The 18,546-nt window shown below is 41.6% G+C and overlaps 1 protein-coding gene and 1 pseudogene across 2 annotated transcripts; one reads left to right on the forward strand and one right to left on the reverse strand.

The window, feature by feature from the left end:
* The first annotated feature begins 360 nt into the window (after positions 1-360).
* LOC129845642 (coenzyme Q-binding protein COQ10 homolog B, mitochondrial-like) lies at positions 361-5,648 on the forward strand. Of its 2 annotated transcripts, none has more exons than XM_055913501.1 (5): positions 361-503; positions 1,503-1,649; positions 2,143-2,335; positions 2,470-2,571; positions 3,494-5,648. In XM_055913501.1, exons 1-5 carry the CDS (start codon positions 361-363, stop codon positions 3,659-3,661), a joined length of 753 nt encoding a protein of 250 aa, XP_055769476.1. In that variant the 3' UTR covers positions 3,662-5,648. The 2 variants fall into 2 exon arrangements, with proteins under 2 accessions (XP_055769476.1, XP_055769484.1); XM_055913509.1 differs by having other exon boundaries at positions 1,536-1,649.
* A 682-nt stretch (positions 5,649-6,330) lies between these two features.
* On the reverse strand, positions 6,331-18,339 carry LOC129845674 (citrate synthase, mitochondrial-like; annotated as a pseudogene).
* Between the last annotated feature and the right edge of the window lie 207 nt (positions 18,340-18,546).

The following is an 18,546-nucleotide window of genomic DNA, read 5'->3' on the forward strand; positions in this document are numbered from 1 at the left end:
ATGACATTTCTGAAATGTTAGTTAGGTAGCTAACGTTAACTGGTGGCTACCTGGCTAGCTACCGTTAGCTAGCTAGGTAGCTAACATTGTCCTGTTACAAACTACTTGTTTAACTAGTTCGACATTTTACGTTATTGAACTAACGTTAATAATTTTACGGAAATGTGTATAGCATCAGCTAGACATTTTACATTATTGAACTAACGTTACTAATTATACGTAAATGTGTATAGCATCAGCCACTTAGCTTTCTAGAAGCGACCATCCTATAGCTTGGCTGTGTAGCGTGAGCTAGCTAGGTTAGGTAATTTGCTAGGTTAGATTGTTGTTGCCAGTCATCACTGTGTTTTAAAATAACAAATGGCTGGGTTGGCGACTGTCTCCACCCTGCGATTGCCTATAGGCATACGGACATTCAGTGAGTTGCGAGATCTCTCTACATTTGGCAAAAACCGGTTGAATACAGTGCTGGGGCCAAGAATACGGATTAAACAGCCAATCAGGTACGCGAGTGGGGTAGGGGTGATGATGGTGCGGTTACAAAGTACATACCAAGAAATTTCAATTAATAGCCCGAGCTTTAGTTGCTTAAATCACTGAACACAACAGGCGCGTATTGGACAGGCTTATATTTCCTTAATGCGTACAGCTTTTATTAATTTGCATAGTTAAATGTTTAATTCCAGCAATTTAATACAATTATTAATTTCCTGCACAGTGTTATCATGTACACAGGGTGCCACGTTTCTCTATTTGAAAAAAGAAAAAAAGCTATTTTTTTTATTATCCTTTGACTGTGCATTTTGGGCAGTAACTACTTTAGCCACTAGAAGACGATCGTACTTTTTCTAGGGATCTGTAGTCACGAAGTAGCTGTTTGTTTTTGTGCTTGCCAGTTAGCTAGCAGTTCTCAGTTGTTAGCAGCCTATTTTTTTTATGATTTAACCTTAATTTAACTAGGCAAGTCAGTTAAGAACAAATTCTTACTTACAATGACGGCCTAGGGTTAACTGCCTTGCTCAAGGGCAGAATGACAGATTTTGACCTTGCCTGCTCGGGGATTTGATCCACCAACCTTTCGGTTACTGGCCCAACGCTCTCACCACTATGCTACCTTCAACCCCAAAATGGCTAGAAGTTTCTTACTGGTGATAATAACAGATGCTTACCGTCATTATTTCGAGTCATTACTGAACTATTCAATGTAAAAAAATAAAATGAACAATTCCTGGTTACCTCGTTAACAATTAATTTAGACCCGGCATTTATTTAAAACCAGTGTTTATTTGCAGAAATGTGTTATGTTGCCCGGCTATAAAAGGACATGAGGCTATATGAGACACGCGTTTAATTAACGTTTTACGGTAATTTGGGTGTCTTGGGTTTCAACTGGTAGCATTGTATAACAAGGGTCTTATTGATGGGGTTTATTAGAATGCAATGAACCAGTGTTTTAAAGTGGTGTTTTGCAAGTCCGTGACTGATCATTCTTGGACCAACAGATATGTGACATCTTGTGGCATCCTTATGACTAGGACCCCCAGGATTCTTGTCCATTTGGACAGGAGGACAACTATCATTCCCCCTAGCAGAACCTTCCTTAGTCTGGCCAACAAGAGGAAACAGTATTCAGAACGAAGAATCATTGGGTAATGTAGAGATTGCATCTGTGCTTCAGTGGACATGGCTAAATGCTGATTAATTTAAAGGTCCATTGCAGCCATTTTTGTGTTGTCACCAGGCAGGCCAAAACTCAATCCCACCAAAACGGACTGAAATTTCAGGTTTTCTTTTCAAACAGCTCTTAGACTAAAATGGTATTATTATAATTTTCCGTTTTATTCCAACCTCAATCAAAACATCCCCTTGTGTTCTAGTTCTATGCCATGTACTGTATTCCATAACAATATTGAGAAAACACGTCAAGGGCCGCATACTTAGCGTTTTCTATCTGTGAACTTTGATAAGAGCCTACTACTGTCCCTGAACAACAGAATCATGTAAATGACAAATATACTAACATCAAATCAAGCACATTTCATCATTATTCAGTGTGAAGACTAGATGTATCATCATATCAGCAAAGTATGGTCTCATGCAAATATGCTAAGAATACTATTTCCCCCTTTTTTTTCTCTGTAGTTACTCGATGCAGGAGATGTATGATGTGGTGGCCAACGTGGACGATTATAAGCACTTTGTTCCGTGGTGTAAGAAATCTCAGTTCATCATGCAGAGAGCCAGCCATGCTAAAGCCAAACTAGAAGTGGGTTTCCCCCCTATAGTCGAGAGATACACCTCCATGATCACCAATGTGCGCCCTCATCTAGTCAAGGTTCGTAAACTCAATCAACTCCATGATCTTACAAGTCTATTGTTTTGCAGTGCTTTAAAGTTATTCTTTAACATTTATTCACCAATAATAACATGCACTGCATCTCATTTTACTGGCACTTCCCCTTTCCGTAGGCTGTTTGCACAGATGGTAAACTGTTCAACCACTTGGAGACAATATGGCGTTTCAGCCCTGGAATACCTGGTTATCCCAGAACCTGTACTGTTGATTTCTCTGTAAGTGTTTCCTTGTCGCACCATGCAATACTATTGCTATGCAGCTAAGGCTGTTGCGGTGACCATTTTACCGCCACACCGGCGGTCCTGAGCTATGAAGGCAGTCAAATTCCACATGACCGTTTAGTCACAGTAATTAGGCTTCTTCAAGCTCTGATGCTTCTACTGGTCATTAGTAGCCTACCAAACTTGCTACCAAACTCGGCTCTCTATTGTCCCTCTAATCACTCTGACATCCATGCAAATGTATTCAAAAATCGAATCAAACACTTCATGAGTGCTCATGTTGCTCAACATTTCTATAGGCTATGCAATTGTGGGAGAAAATGGAGTGATGACCGCTAATAAAAAGAGGAGGACCCATCAGCGTTCTATAGGCTAGGCCTACTATATTTATTTCTCAACTTTCCTAATATTAAGCGCATTGCTTATATTTACAACAGGAGTGTTGCCTACCTGGCTGGCATGCAAATAAACCATGGGGGAAAGCATCCTCCATTTGCTATTTTTAGTGCATAGATGACATGTGTTTTTTTCCCTGCTGCCCCTGTTTCGATACAGGTGCATGATAATGGTCCATTCTAAATGAAAACAAAAATGTCACACATTTAGTATATGTAAAGAGAAGATTGAATCAAGAATAGTCTGATGGGTGACAATATTAGCCTATCATTTGTGAATGATGCTCAGCATAAGAAATTATGCCTTTTTTTGCGACTTTTTCTAATCCTAGTCGCACACCTCATGTAGCCTGGACCGCCACAGCCCTACATGCAGCAAACTATTTAATACTTTGAATATTATAGTAGTGTGAACTTCTGATTAAACAGACATTATAATTGCAGGTTTAATGACCTAATCATCTATTGGGGAAACATTATTATGAACAGAACCTCAACAATTTTCCACCTTTGTCTTGCAGATATCTTTTGAGTTTCGCTCTTTGCTACACTCGCAGTTAGCGACGGTCTTCTTTGATGAAGTCGTGAAGCAAATGGTTGTTGCCTTCGAGCGCCGAGCTTGCACCAAGTTCGGCCCAGAGACTAAAATACCCAGAGAACTCATGTTCCATGAGGTGAACCAAACGTGAGCCTCCATGTGCTTGTACTTATCTGGGAGATTACACACGTTTTCCCCACTTTCAACCCATTGCATTTTGTGGACGACCATTAAATGACTGTTGTTGGACACGGTTGAAGTGGGGAATGGATCTACAGCTTGACTGCTTGAACAACACAGCCACCACTTGCATGTGAAAAGAGCATCATTTGAGACTGGACCGTCCTCCGTATGTACTGGATTCGTAGGCCATTTTCCTATTTATTGCCATTTTGCTGCAGAGCCTGATATTTACTGAAGCAAATTACATATTTTGATAGGTGTAATGAATTGTCAGGCTTTCAAGGTTATTTTTACCAATCTAGTAAATACTTCAGCTAGTTAACTGGGCACTAATAAGAGAACTGAACATAATATAATTTGGGTGGTCAGAATTACCATGTCACACCCATTTGATTTTCATAAGATGTTTTAACTGGTTTGAATCATGTCCACACATTAAATCTATGTAAAAATATAAACACAACAATTTTACTGAGTGTGTGTATATAAGGAAATCAGTTAATTGAAATAAATTCATTATGCCCTAATCTATAGATTTCACAACTGGGATTACAGATATGCATCTGTTGGTCAGATACCTTAAAAAAATTGACCTCACAATGGGGCTCAGGATCTCGTCACACTATCTCTGTGCATTCAAATTGCCATCAATAAACTGCAATTGTGTTCCTTGTCCGTAGCTTATGCCTGCCCATATCATAACTCCACCGCCATCATGGGGCACTCTGTTCACAACACTGACATCAGGAAACCGCTCGCCCACATGATGCCATATACGTGGTCTACGGTTGCGAGGACGGTTGGATGTACCGCAAAATTCTCCAAAATGACGGAGGTGGCTTATGGTAGAGAAATTAACATTCAATTCTTTGGTAACAGCTCTGGTGGACGTTCCTGTAGTCAGCATGCCAATTCCATGCTCCCTCAACTTTAGATCTGTGGCATTGTGTGACACAACTGCATATTTTAGTGGCATTTTATTGTCCCCAGCACAAGGTGCACTCGTGTAATGATCATGCTGTTTAATCAGCTTCTTGATATGCCATACCGGGCAGGTGGATGGATTATCTTGGCGAAGGAAAAATGTTCACAAACAGGGATGTAAACAAATTTGTGCACAACATTTGAGAGCTTTTTGTGCATATGGGCAATTTCTGGGATATTTTATTTCAGCTCATGAAACACGTGATTAACACTTTACATGTTGTTTATTTGTGTTCAGTGTATTTAGGTTTTAATTAGTTTAACCACAAAGATATTTAAGGACCACAGGATGTTATTAGTTGGTGACCTAATTTCTCAGACCAAGCCTATGCCCACCCATGGTTGCACCCCTTCAGTCATGTGAAATCCATAGATTAGGGCCAAATGAATTTATTTTAAGTTACTGTTTTCCTTATATGAAGTCAGTAAAATCTTTGAAATTGTTGCATGTTGCGTTTATTTTTGTATAGTATTATGGCGGATTGACATTTGCCTATGTGGTGTTTAATTGTAATATTCTGAATTCTAATCACTCACATTTGATTGAAAGTGAGATTTCTATATCGCTTTCCTATAACATTCCCCTGATTTGCCTTAATGTTTATTTTGGGGTAAAGGTACATTTTAACGTCATATTAATCTCCAGCACCACCCCAACAAATGTGAAAACGGCATGTTTGTTTTGAAAAAGTTTACAATGACATCAGTGTGCATCGTGATTTTAACCAATTATGAGTAGGCATTACCTACTAATTGGAAACACTTAGAGGAAGATATTTTTTACTTCAAAACATAGAAACACTCCATTTTCACAGGTTTGGGTGGTGCTGGAGATGTTGAAAAGGGGTGATTCTGTTGGTGGGAATCAGGGCTCTTTAGGTCCTGCCAGCCATTACAACCCCTAAGTGCATCCCTTTTACGTATGTATTTTAGACTTTAAAACAAAAGCCAATAAACCAAAGTATAACTTTTTTGTCACATTTGTCAATATCAGGACATTTCAGGTTGTCACAGGAGTGCTTGGCAATTTAGGAGAAAGCGTATCGATTGTCAACCAATTTGTCATTTGAAGCCACAGTTCAAATCAGTTGCAACACATAGCAATTTTTGTATTTTCTGACCAAAGCACACTGATCCGTTGTTTATTTGGAATCCAGTCTCTGTACCACAGGCATATGACGTCTTGACCAGGCCAAAGGGAAGCAGAAACCTGAGTGCTGTGGAGACATATCTGGAACACTTAATAACTGAGATGTCCTCAGAACACTCCATATACAGCCGGCACAGAATAACATAACTGTTCTGTGGTAACCCGTTATGACCACACCTTCTGTAAAGAATATGCAACAACCACATCTCTATAAAAAGACGGCAATAAAAATCAGCATTCAAGAGAAGAGTAATTGTTAAAATTTGCCTTTTATTTAAAATTGTTATCCATTTTCTCTCCCACATCCAGCTCTGCTAGAAAATAAAAAAAAATCTGATTCCTCCACTTCACAATCTCACATAAGATGTATCTATCTTTAAACCAGAATAACCCAAGGTTTGGTTAGAACAGGATCAAATACAGGAACAGGACAAACTTTTAAAACCTAAAATACATATATACTATTTGGGAAATACACTACAGGGGGTAGACAGTGTGGGGGGGGGGGGGGGGGGGGGGGCTGTTTGAAAACAAATTAAATTAATAGCCAGGAGGGTACTGTCGGTGTTGTGCGCAATTGGAGTGTATTGGATATGGTCTGCATTGAAACAGACTATTACAAACACAAGCCCCCTCCCACTACACCTGAGAGCAGCCTTAAAACTAAACCAAGCAAATCTGTACCTTCAAAAATAGTGTTCAACTGGATTGTTGTTATTTAACCTTTAACTAGGCAAGTCAGTTGAACAAATTATTATTTAATGATTAGTTGATATAGCCTTTCAGATGTGTACTTGCGTCATGAGAAAGATGAGACATTACAGTTGGACGTAGTAAAAGCAGCAGACTTTCTAAAAACAAACATTTACAAAACATTCTAATAGCACATCGATTGAGACACCAATATTAACGGGTCACGCGTACTATTTAGTCAATGCTAGCCAGCTCTCGAATTACATTGATTTTTCTGACTAGAAGGAAATGTTCCATTGATGTTTTGAAGTTGCCCTCAGGTCTTGAAGAAAAAGTTTGATAATACAATATAATAATTCAACCCTTTCAGCTCGGGTAGATTTAAAATAAAATGGAAAACAGTGCTGTCTTCTTACCCTGATCACTTTTCAAAACAACCTCCCTTCCCAATAGAACAGAGCTATTTGTGAAGCACTGTACAAAGCAACCTGCATAGTATTCCGTTTACCAGAATGGGTTTGGCGAACACTGGCAAAAAAATGGTGTAATAAGTGAACTTGGCCTTGATTTCTAGTGGTGTGACATCAATCATTGATGAAAGGGGCAGCAGTATCTTATTACGAACCTACAGACCCTGGTCATTTGCAGACTGTGACTATACATATTATTCTGTGGTTATATTACAGAAGGACCGTGCCTGCCATGGAGTGTTGTCTTTTGTTTCGTTATTTTGGAAAATTTTGTCTGACAATGCAAGTGCCCCAGATTCTACAACTGAATAATTGACATGATATTTTGAGTTCTTTACAAAACAAGGTCAGCTTAAATATATAAGACTCATATATATATATATATATATGGCTCAGTCTCACAAAATAAAAAAATATTACCATAAGCCAGGCGTACACTACATGATTTTGTCCCGATTTACCTGTCCCAGACAAGTTTGAGATCGGAGACAAAATTCCCACGTCGTTGCCTAGTCGGGGCGCACGGCCGTTACTGACGCTCGTATAATGTGAACGGGCCAGAGACGCAATCTCAGGGCTACCGGTTCTGTCTGACTCATCCTGATATTTTCAAACGTTTGATTTTATCAGCACAAAATCTGCCATGCTCCTGTAGTGTGAGATGTGCAACGACACATTTTGAGTACTGTGATCAGCAACAGCCAATGAGAGCTCACTAGAGAAGCTAGTGAGATGATGACGTTGTATCGCATCAGAATGTGTAGACTGACTCTCGAACAGGAGCGATGACTACTAGCCTACGTTTGTACTTCCCTTTAACCAAAGCTAGTGTCAAATCAGTACAGCTCTGAAGTTCACAATGTTATTTAATTCAAAATATATTGGTTAAATATTATAGCTCTGAAGTTCAATGTTTAATTCAAAATGTATTGGTTAAATATTTTAACTCTATGGCAAGCGTGAATGTCTAACAAAATGTTTTGAGGCTCTTTGGCCCACAGCTCGTTCTAGCTGCACAATTAAATCACATCACATTGTTTTCACTAGACAGCGTGGTATCGAGAATCCTTACGACCAAATGAAGAATCTTGTAGTGTGTGACACATCATTTAGTGTCATGAGTACCACTACGTTGGCAAGACAGAAAACTACCACCAGGGTCATGAGTGCGTTTGTGCTCATGGACTTGGGGCGCTCCAGGGGGTAAGCCCAGGGCTCGGCTCCAAATCAGCTGGGCCAGCACGCCCAGGGCTCGGGACACGCCGAACAGCACCGTGTAATAGTTCATCTCTGTCATGCCGTAGAACTGTTAGGATAGGAAAGAGAGAGAGATATGGAGTTAATTGCACAGCACAGGGGAAGACTTAATTATAGTACACCCAATTGTATGTGATATCTATAAGGGCTTTGCAGGAAGGTAAGGGAGAGCTAAAGTAACGTAGGAGAGAGGCTAGATGCTTTATATATATATTTTTTTATATGGCTTTGACAGTTCACTAGGCTGGAAAAAACTAAGAAAATAAGCTGAAATTTGACATTGTACGTTTTTCTTCACCCCTTCAAGAGAGGGTGGAGGCCTTTCTTGTAACCGTCACCCTGTGTCCCTCCCAATCAGTTGGAAGTGTACTCCAATAGGTTTGTCCTATCCTCCTGCAGAAGCACTCCACTGTGGGAATCCACATTGGGCCAGGGGTTCTTGGCCTTGCCCTGCTCCAGCAGCACGTTGGGCACGATCTTGTAGAGTTGGTGCACCAGCTTGAACATGGGGTCGTTGGGCAAGTGCTTGAAGGCAAACTCCTGCTGGCAGGTGTACCTGGGGTCTGTCTTCCTCAGGACAGCGTGGCCGTAGCCTGGAACCACCTGCGAACACAAACAGAAGGCCAAAAAGGTAGGTTGAATCTCTTTCTAAGGTTACATATCATTCCCCTTGAAGCTTATTCCTCAAATGTAAATGTGTCTTTTCTTTTGTGCACCTGATCACTTCACTTTTACGTAGAGATGGAAAAGTGTCCCTTGGGTTTCCTGTCGTTGACTCATCACCCTCATTGACCCAACTTGGCCTGCCCTCCAGACCAGACCAGTCCACTCACCCTTCCAGACTTGAGGGTGTTCCAGATGTAGTCTCTCATGGCCTCGTCAGACATCTCTCCTCCCATCTCCTTCTGCAGTGGTGTCAGCCACACCAGCACCTCCTACAAGGAGAGCAGGTCAGAGGTCAGGCAGGGGCACACTCCAACCTAGTCAAATCACTGCTCTCATTCGCCATTATCACGACTGCTGTTATAGTTTCATATTGCTCCCATCTCGCCATTATGTTAACAATCACAATAATAGAAAATGTGCTATTTCTAAGCAATTATGATTAGCATTGCTTTAAATCACAGTATTATGAGCAGTAGTAGGTTGGATGTTAACTTGGACATTAGCACCCGTTAGCCAATCCGTGAAGGGGTCCAGCCAGACCGTTCATAGCTGCGCTGAAGGAGAGGTAGGGGTCAGACAGGGCACTGCCCACCAAGTGGCTGGTGTGGGCACTCACGTTACCACCCTCATGGTCACTGTAGCAAAGGAGAAAGGGAAGTGTGTGAATGAATGAGTAATGCAACCACATAACTGCACTGATGCAATGACGGAGCAGGAGCTGAATATGCACACCCAAACGTTAACAAGGTGCAGACGAATGGACGATAAACTACATCATTATGAATGAAGTAGCATTCTCTATAAAACTGACCTGTGAATGGTGAGGTACAGGCGCATGAGCTCGGTGAACGTGGCGTCGCTGTAGCCCAACATGTTGGTAAAGTTGTGTGACCAGTCCAGACTGGAGTCAATGGCACCGATGCTGCTTCCCTCGTGGTAAAGGTTGCGGTAAATCTTGGCCGCCACGCTCAAGGCAGCTTAGCGATAAGATCCATGGAGTCTTCATAGACAAACAGAGAAGAAACCATTTTCTAGTCGGACAAAAAGCACTCTTTAAATAGATCGTATTACAACTGGGACGCATTCAGTTGATTAAAGCTTTTACTACATTTCGTCCTACTGAGCAACATGATTTCCCACAATGGCATGTGCCATTCAACATTCTTCAATCTAAGTTTCCTGAGCTCACCTCCCAGTACTTGGCTTTGTTGACTCCCTCGGAGTAGGCCCGGGCAAAGCTGCTCTCGCTGTTCAGAGCTGTGATGGCAGCGCTGAACTGAGACATGGGGTGGAGGTTGGTGGGAAAGTTATCCAGCATGGTGACCACGTGGGAGGCAAGAGCTGCACGCTTGGCCCACTCCTTGGACAGCCAGTTCACCTGGGGACAAATACAATACACAGAATCAGCAATAGGATAATTGGTCAAACTATTCACACCAAACGTAATGGTTTAAGGCCTTACAATCACAAAGGGGGCCACTGAATATAGTTTTCTATGCAAATTATCATCTGATGTCATTAAACCAAAATAGAAGCAAACCTGCTCCCACAGATAAACAGGATCAAAAGCTATCATCTGGTCCCCGATTTGACTTGGTGGGAGATCTGTCCACGTGCCCTTGGTCCGGGCGCTTCACCCTTCTTACACCCTTCTTATTCTCACCTAACAAAAGCTGATGAATATGGTGGGACTTGAAAAACAAAGCTCCCCAAAGAAAACCATTTAGAATCTCAAATCACTATTTAAGTAGGTAGTTGTCTAGCTTCAAGCATCAGACACAGGAGGGTTTTGATTTAGTTCCATTTCATTCAGTACTATCCAAACCATTTGCATACTGCCATCTCTCTCAGGGGAGTGCTGAGCAAGCATGGAAATCAATCTGTTTCAAAGCTATTCTCTTCAGCACAGCCTCAGACATGGGACTTCAAGAAAATATAGCAACGGGCATGCCTTTCTTTTTTTCATTATCTAGACTGTTTAAACAATCTCATCTATTATCTAGGCAAAATGAAGCCATCTAAGATACCAACAAGCAATAGTAAAGAGGCAAAAACGCCCAATCTATCCCCCTACCCGATACTTTGCATTCAACCCTCTTGCCCTGCACAGACCAACTCACCTCATCTGCATCCAGCACTGAGGTTTCATACACCAGGCCCTTCATACCTCTCATCCCACCGTATATCTGTAAAGACAATTGCGCACACACACACAATTCTGCGTAGGCATTAATATGCACAGCTACCATATTTCACACTACAACTGTTACTGAAAAGGGTACTAGAACATTTACAAATGACAGGTGAGTTGAACGTACCATATCCACAGAGATCGAGCCGATGTTGGTCTTGCCATACTGCGTTTTGAAGTTCTTAATCCTACTCTGTTCTTTAGGGATGAGATTCGAGAGCACATCTCTCAGGTTCTAAAAAAAAAACAACAACAAAAAACAACACATTTTAGAAAGATGACGTAAGTTAAAAACAACAGCTCTCTTTATTTAGGGCCACCCAGATTGCAGGACTGATTATGGCTAGTTAATTTATATTTGGCTTGCCTAGCTAAAATGATTTGAATGATGCAGCAACACCAGATCAACAGCATCAGATTTTTGGCCCCCTGCCCCAGTTCCTAGAAGGAAAGTGGACTGCAGTGGGAGGGGATGCAGAGGCTCGCTTCATAGGGGGCTTTTTCTGGACCAGTGCTGTGGTGTGGTGCTCTTACTGGAGCTTTTAGTCACCGGAGCATCACCCAGGTGGGTGCAACATTTCAGTACTATCGAAGAGGACAAAGTGCCCAATGAATTGCTCCGTAGCCTGTGTCAGATGTCTCTACCTCCCTGCCTGGCTGTACCATTTACGCTCCCTCAAGATACCTTTCTGAACTGCCTATCATCACCTATCATCTAACCACCAGATCCCTACATTTGTTGTTAAATTGTTTTGTTTTTAAAGCGACTGAAAAGTGGTATATAAAATAGATATTATTATTAGTTCAAAATGACGCAAGCCATCACAGCATTGCGAGGTAAAAAGCATACGTATGTAGCCTAAATCAAATTGAAAAATGAAGGAGGTCCAGCCAGAGTTCTTACTGTTGATGTAGTGGCGTTTCTGGAAGACACGATGAGACATGCTACATTCTGAAAGGCACAAGAAGGACTGTGTCAGGAGAGGCAATCAGTCAAACAAGGTTGAGTGTCTGACACGTTACATGGACAGAAAGTCAGCATAGAAAGGCTTCAAGTTTCAACTATTCAGAGTGGCTTTAGTCCACACTTTAAAACATCAGCAAGCCACAATGCGCTGCAAAGTATCCCTTACGATGACCTAGCCTACCTCATCACTGCAAGAGAGACTGAAGTTTGAGTTCCACGATAAAGGATAATAAACAGACAATTGTGAATGATAGACATTTGTGCAGTAGCAAATACATTTACAGGTATTCTAACATGACTGATTGAACAATGTTTTAATTGACTCCTTGCTCACAGCACTAAGTGAAGATCATCCATGTTGAAGGGCATAAGGACACAGCCTACTGTAGAGTAAAACCTTAAAAATGAATATTTTTAAACTCAAGTCAGAATCCACAGATCTGACCTTGACAGATAAAAATACACTGAACAAAAACATAACCCACAACATGTAAAGTTGTGGTCCCATGTTTCATAACCTGAAATAATTTTCTCTACGCCAAGCAAAAATATTTTGAGTTTGGTGACAAACCACACAAATTACTCGCCAGACAACTTCGAAAAATTGTGAGTGACCGAATGATTCACAAAGTTAAGTCTGCATCTGGGGAATTACTCTCTTCCCCCAAAGACATCAATGACAGATTCCGTCAGTTTTATGAGACTCTATATACATCTAAAGCCGATTCTAACCCCTTAATTATGCAAAACTTTTTGGATGACTGTAATCTTCCTGCCCGAATAATTTAATATCTCTTGAAGAAATTCGAGAAACAATCAAAACTCTAAAGAGTGGCAAGACCCCGGGCCCAGATGCTCTCGGGCCCAACATGCTCTCTCCCTACCTGCACAAAATGTTGGTTCAGTCCAGAGAGGATGGAGCTCTCCCATCTACTTTGGATGAAGCATTCATTACAGTTATACATAAGAAGGGTAAAGATCCGGAAGAGGTAGGGTCGTACAGACCAATATCCCTCCTCAATACAGACCAAAAGATTTTAGCAAAAACCCTGGCTAACAGGCTTAGCACTTTAATTGGCAAACTGGTCCATTCGGACCAGACCGGCTTTATCCCGAACAGAAACTCATTCTTCAATCTCAGGCGCCTCTTCAACATTATGTATTCTCAGAGGTTACCAAACATGGACCTTGCCATTATATCTCTTGACGCCGAGAAGGCTTTTGACCAAGTTGAGTGGTCCTATCTATTCAAAGTCCTACAGAAATTTAATATTGGAGATGGGTTCATAAATTGGATCCAGCTTTTATATAGGAACCCCTGTGCGAGAATACTCACTAACCAATCATTGTCGCCCCGATTTAACCTCTACAGAGGGACAAGGCAGGGTTGTGCGCTGTCGCCTATGCTCTTCGCCCTAATCATTGAACCTCTCGCTCAGACGATTAGATCTGATGCAGCAATACACGGCTATAATACTAAAGATACTCTAAATAAGATTTCCCTATACGCAGATGACATTCTCCTCTATGTAACAGAACCCCAAGCTAGTATTCCAGCTATTCTTGATGTGATTCATTTGTTTGGTACCTTCTCGGGATACAGAATAAATTGGAACAAGAGTGAATTAATGCCCATTCGGTTACAAAACACCTCCTGGCTAGAACATCTTCCACTTAAGTTATCTTCAGAAAAATGTACCTATCTAGGAATTGTAGTTACCAAACAACATTCCTTACTATTTAAAGAGAATTTCCCCTCGCTGATGCAAAAACTAAAAACAAACATACAATTTTGGAGAACTCTCCCAATTTCTCTGCTCGGAAGAATTAATGCCATTAAAATGGTCTTCCTCCCACAACTGCTCTACCTATACCAGAACATCCCAGTATTCATACCTAAATCCTTTCATAAACAACTGGACTCAATTATCAATCCTTTCATCTGGGATTATAAAACACACAGGATAGGTAAAAAACACCTCTGCAAATCCAAGATGGAAGGAGGATTGTCTCTCCCAAATTTTATATTTTATTATTGGGCCGCTAACCTCCGTGCGGTTACGTTTTTGCTGGATGACGCACGTCCGTCACCCACCTGGCTTAGTATGGAGCGTGAGGAGTGTCACCCCTTCTCTATTGGTGCTGTGATTTTGTCGCCTGTCAATCTGGAGAGGTCACTTTATCGTAACAATCCTATTATACATAGCACAGTCCGAATCTGGAAGCAAATTAAAACCCACTTTGAGCTTAGACCAATGTCATTCATGCTCCCTGTTGCCAGGAACCCCTCCTTTGCCCCCTCCAACCTTGATAACACCTTTGAGCAATGGGGAGAGTTGGGGATAAGTACCATAGGGGATTTATATATAGAAGGGACCTTTGCTTCCTTTGAGTTGCTGAGGGAAACTTATAATCTTCCCAGAAATAACTTTTTCAGATACCTACAAATCAGAGACTATGTTAGGAAACACCTCCCAACATTTGGGAATGCTAAGCCTTCCATGTTTGACGGATGCATAAAAACATCCCCCACCTCAGACAAACTGATATCTCGTTTATATGACTCTTTTCAATCGGTTAGCACACCCTCTACAGAGGCCATTAAGGCAAAATGGGAGGAAGAACTAGGGACTGACATTTCGATGGCAGACTGGGAAGATAGCTTGGAGTATATCCACACCTGCTCCATTAACTCCAGACATCGGCTCATACAATTCAAGGTATTACACAGATTACACTATTCCAAAACCAAACTGCATAGGATATTTCCTGATACATCCCCTTTGTGTGATAAATGTCAGGCTGCACAGGGTACACTTCTCCACTGCTTTGCCCTATGCTCTAGCTTGCATGGTTACTGGTGTGGAATTTTTAGGATCCTCTCTGAAGTTCTGGAGACTTCAATTGACCCAGACCCGCTTCTGATAATCCTGGGAGTGTCTGATTCCCTAATCGGACTAACCAACCCCCAAAAACAACTCATCTCTTACAGTCTCATTTCGGCAAAAAAACTAATCTTGTTGTTCTGGAAAAAGAGGGAAGCGCCCACTACCAAATTATGGCTCAGCGAATTGGCAAACACTGTACACTTAGAAAGGATTAGATATATTCTGAACAATAAATTATTAACATTTGATCAGATCTGGCAGCCTTTCCTCTCTTACTTGGACCATTCGGCGCTGTGAATTTGTACTTTTTAACGCACTCTCCATTGTAATATTTTAATCCACCTCTGGGCGGCACGTGCTGGCACCGCCACCCGAGCAGCGGGGAGGGGTATAAGGGGAAGGGATAAAGGGGGAGGAGGGATAAAGGGGGGGAATAAGGGGGGGGTGACACCCACCCTCTTTCTTTCTACCTGTCCTTGTTTTGTATGTCTTGTTTTGTAATAATTGTTTTGTACCCAGAACTCTGGATCTTTTTATTTCTGTCTGCTCTTTTATGTTTAGTTAAAAATTGTATACCTGCCTTTCATACCTATACACCATTCCTGTGTGTGTTCAATAAAAAATATTTGAACATAACCTGAAATAAAAGATCCCCGAAATATTCCATACGCACAAAATATTTATTTCTCACAAATTGTGTGCACAATTTGTTTATATCCCTGTTAGTGAGCATTCCTCCTATGCCATGAACCACCTGACAGGTGTGGCATATCACGAAGCTGATTAAACAGTATGATAATTACACAGGTGCACCTTGTGCAATGAGCGTCTGTGTCCCACAATACAATGCCACAGATGTCTCAAGTTGAGGGAGCGTGCAATTGGCATTCTGACTGCAGGAATGTCCACCAGAGCTGTTGCCAGATAATTGAATGTTAATTTCTCAACAATAAGCCACCACCAATGTTTTAGAGAATTTGGCAGTACGTCCATCTGGCCTCACAACCGCAGACAACGTGTAACCACGCCAGCGCAGGGCCTCCACATCCAGCTTCTTCACCTGCGGTATCGTTTGAGACCAGCCACCCGGACAGTTGATGAAACTGTGGGTTTGCACAACAAAATTATTTCTGCACAAACTGTCAGAAACCGTCTCAGGGAAGCTCATCTGCATGCTCGTCGCCCTCATCAGGGTCTTGACCTGAATGCAGTTTGCGTCGTAACAGATTAAAGTAATATTTTTTTATTTAAATAGGGTAGATCTTTGCCTAACTGGATAAAAGAAGCCTTCACATTATCAAGACATAAGCTCATTGGAAAAAGTAGTTAGCAAGCAGCACAATCATTTGAGTGAGGCTGTGTTCCAACTAATCAATCATGGCTGGTGTTAAGGCTGCGAAGGTTCAACTGAGATAGGAACAATAACACACCTGAACTTGGTTAAAATAATTGTTTAATTCAAAAGTTAATAAATGGCAAATGCAATTTCCGTATATACGGGTTCACTGTGTCATCACGCAGGATAAGACAGAGAACTGATTTGTTCCTGACAAAGATATTATAATATACTCATGACAGAGATAATTCCCGCTTCCGAGCCGGCCTGTCAGAGTAGAGCTTGGGCATGGCTTAGACTCACCCAGCCTATCGTTGGTGTTGGCGCTTAAGCTAGTCCCAGCACCTTAGCGCTCTCTGGTGTCCCGTTGCTGTGTAGATTACGCTCCCTCACCCCAGAGACTGAGGTCAGACAGCTCTGCAACATTGTCTGAGCTATTTGCACCTGTATACAAAGCCCACTGTTCTCGCTCAAGGCTAACTACAGCTTCCCAGCACACTTATCTGAGGCTAACTGTTACTTCCAGCACACACACACAGACACCCAGGCCAACAGTTGCTAATATTCAATCACATGTGTTATAGTATTGGGTTATAGTGCATAACTCAGAACCTCACAGATGTTCTTCGTGTGTATAGTTTCTGTTATTGTCTATTGTACACCACAGTCAGCAGTCTCCTGATTCACCCCCCTCCCTCTACACCCCTCCTGTGCCTCTCTAAGATTAGCACAGTTTCGGTCACACAGAACAGAGCCCTTCTTGCCACACAAACACATTATTGTTCATATCTTAGGCCTTGTACATTGTTGCATACACACACATATTTCAGGCTGTGGCCTCATGGTTAGGCTATGAGAACTGTTACTCCTGAGAACAAAGACAAATGTCAGGCCTACATGAGTCAGTAGCTTAAACTTTAATTAATGCAAAATCCTTCTAGTTTATAGTTATTTTAGCACGCTAAGCTTTGCAAAACCCCACACTGGTCCTCATTTGCTTTGCAAGCAATGGATACCTTTTCAAGTGGAGTTACAGCCAAAGCCCGTGTGATTTGCCTCCAGCTGTGAGATTAACATTGTTGGAATGGAAAATGCATTGCAAGAGATGGGAACTTTGTCTTTGCCTGAAACATGCAGTAGCCTACAGCAACTAAAGTTAGCCGGTCTCTGATCGACTCCGACTCCTGAGTCCATGGGACCATATCAAGGTAGTGAAGGCCCACTTGAGGACGATACAGTATTAACTAGATGTTATTTGACAAACTGGGACAAATCTCATTAAACTCAAATGGAGAAAGGGGGTGGCTATCTAACGTTAGCTACGAAGCTCCAGCCTTTGAGCTAGGGCTAGCAAAGTCGGTAACTAGCTAGCTACACAGCTGGCAGAATAATAACTAGGTACTCGTAGACACAACCAATATTTAAATAGTAACGTTAGCATAACTGGTTACATAGTTTATCTGGTTAGCTTTGTTAGCTAGCGGTTACGCGTTTACAATGTAAATGACAAAGAAAATAACAATAGTTAGCCATTGAGTAAACGACCCTGTTGAATTGGCTAAACCAGCTAGCTAATAACAATCCGAGGTTGGATTTGGCTATCTGAATGCTAAACTTGTTCTAGTTAGGTAAGGCTACAGAGAAAATGTTATATTTGGATAACTTCCTTGTGTTTGTATACTTGTGCTTCAACTCAAGGACAAATCTACCGGATAAAAATTCGTTGCTGCCTAACGTTAACTAAATACAACAGACATCACTTCAGGGTTAGCCAATGCCTTCATTATTTAGCTAACGAGCTACCTAAATGCTAGCTTCGTTTGGTTCTGATTGGCAAGTGGCTAGAAAGCCGTTGGGGCTAGCGAACCTTATAGCTTACCTTCTATGACATTGGGACAATGCAGCGCCCTCAAGTAGATAGCATCTCCTTTAGCTAACGGCTTTACCTTTGTTGAATGCAAGAGCTTCGGTGAACACCTGCAGGGGGACAGTAGGGACATGGTGGATGTAAGGGGTTTGTCTTGGTATATAAATATTATCCAACTGTACTGCTAAAAATCTCATACCTCATTGACGGTGCTCCTACTGAGTTTGATAGTTGAAGGTTGAACTGTATTTTAAGACAGTTAACGTTAAATACTCTAACAAAAAAGCTGTTAGAATTGTACGTGTATGTTTGTCCCTTAAGGTCCTTGTGTAATTGTAATGTGATATTGTACCCCCTAGCTCGATTGTCCATTGTATATAATCT

This window comes from Salvelinus fontinalis, chromosome 3 (genome assembly GCF_029448725.1).
Source record: "Salvelinus fontinalis isolate EN_2023a chromosome 3, ASM2944872v1, whole genome shotgun sequence".
Lineage (NCBI taxonomy): Eukaryota > Metazoa > Chordata > Actinopteri > Salmoniformes > Salmonidae > Salvelinus > Salvelinus fontinalis.

Coding starts and splice junctions, on each gene's coding strand:
- LOC129845642 (XM_055913501.1), top strand. CDS start 361: ATGGCTGGGTTGGCGACTGTCTCCACCCTGCGATTGCCTATAGGCATA. Junction 1,650..2,142: donor TCAGAACGAAGAATCATTGG/GTAATGTAGAGA, acceptor TTTTCTCTGTAG/TTACTCGATGCAGGAGATGT. Junction 2,572..3,493: donor CCTGTACTGTTGATTTCTCT/GTAAGTGTTTCC, acceptor TTTGTCTTGCAG/ATATCTTTTGAGTTTCGCTC.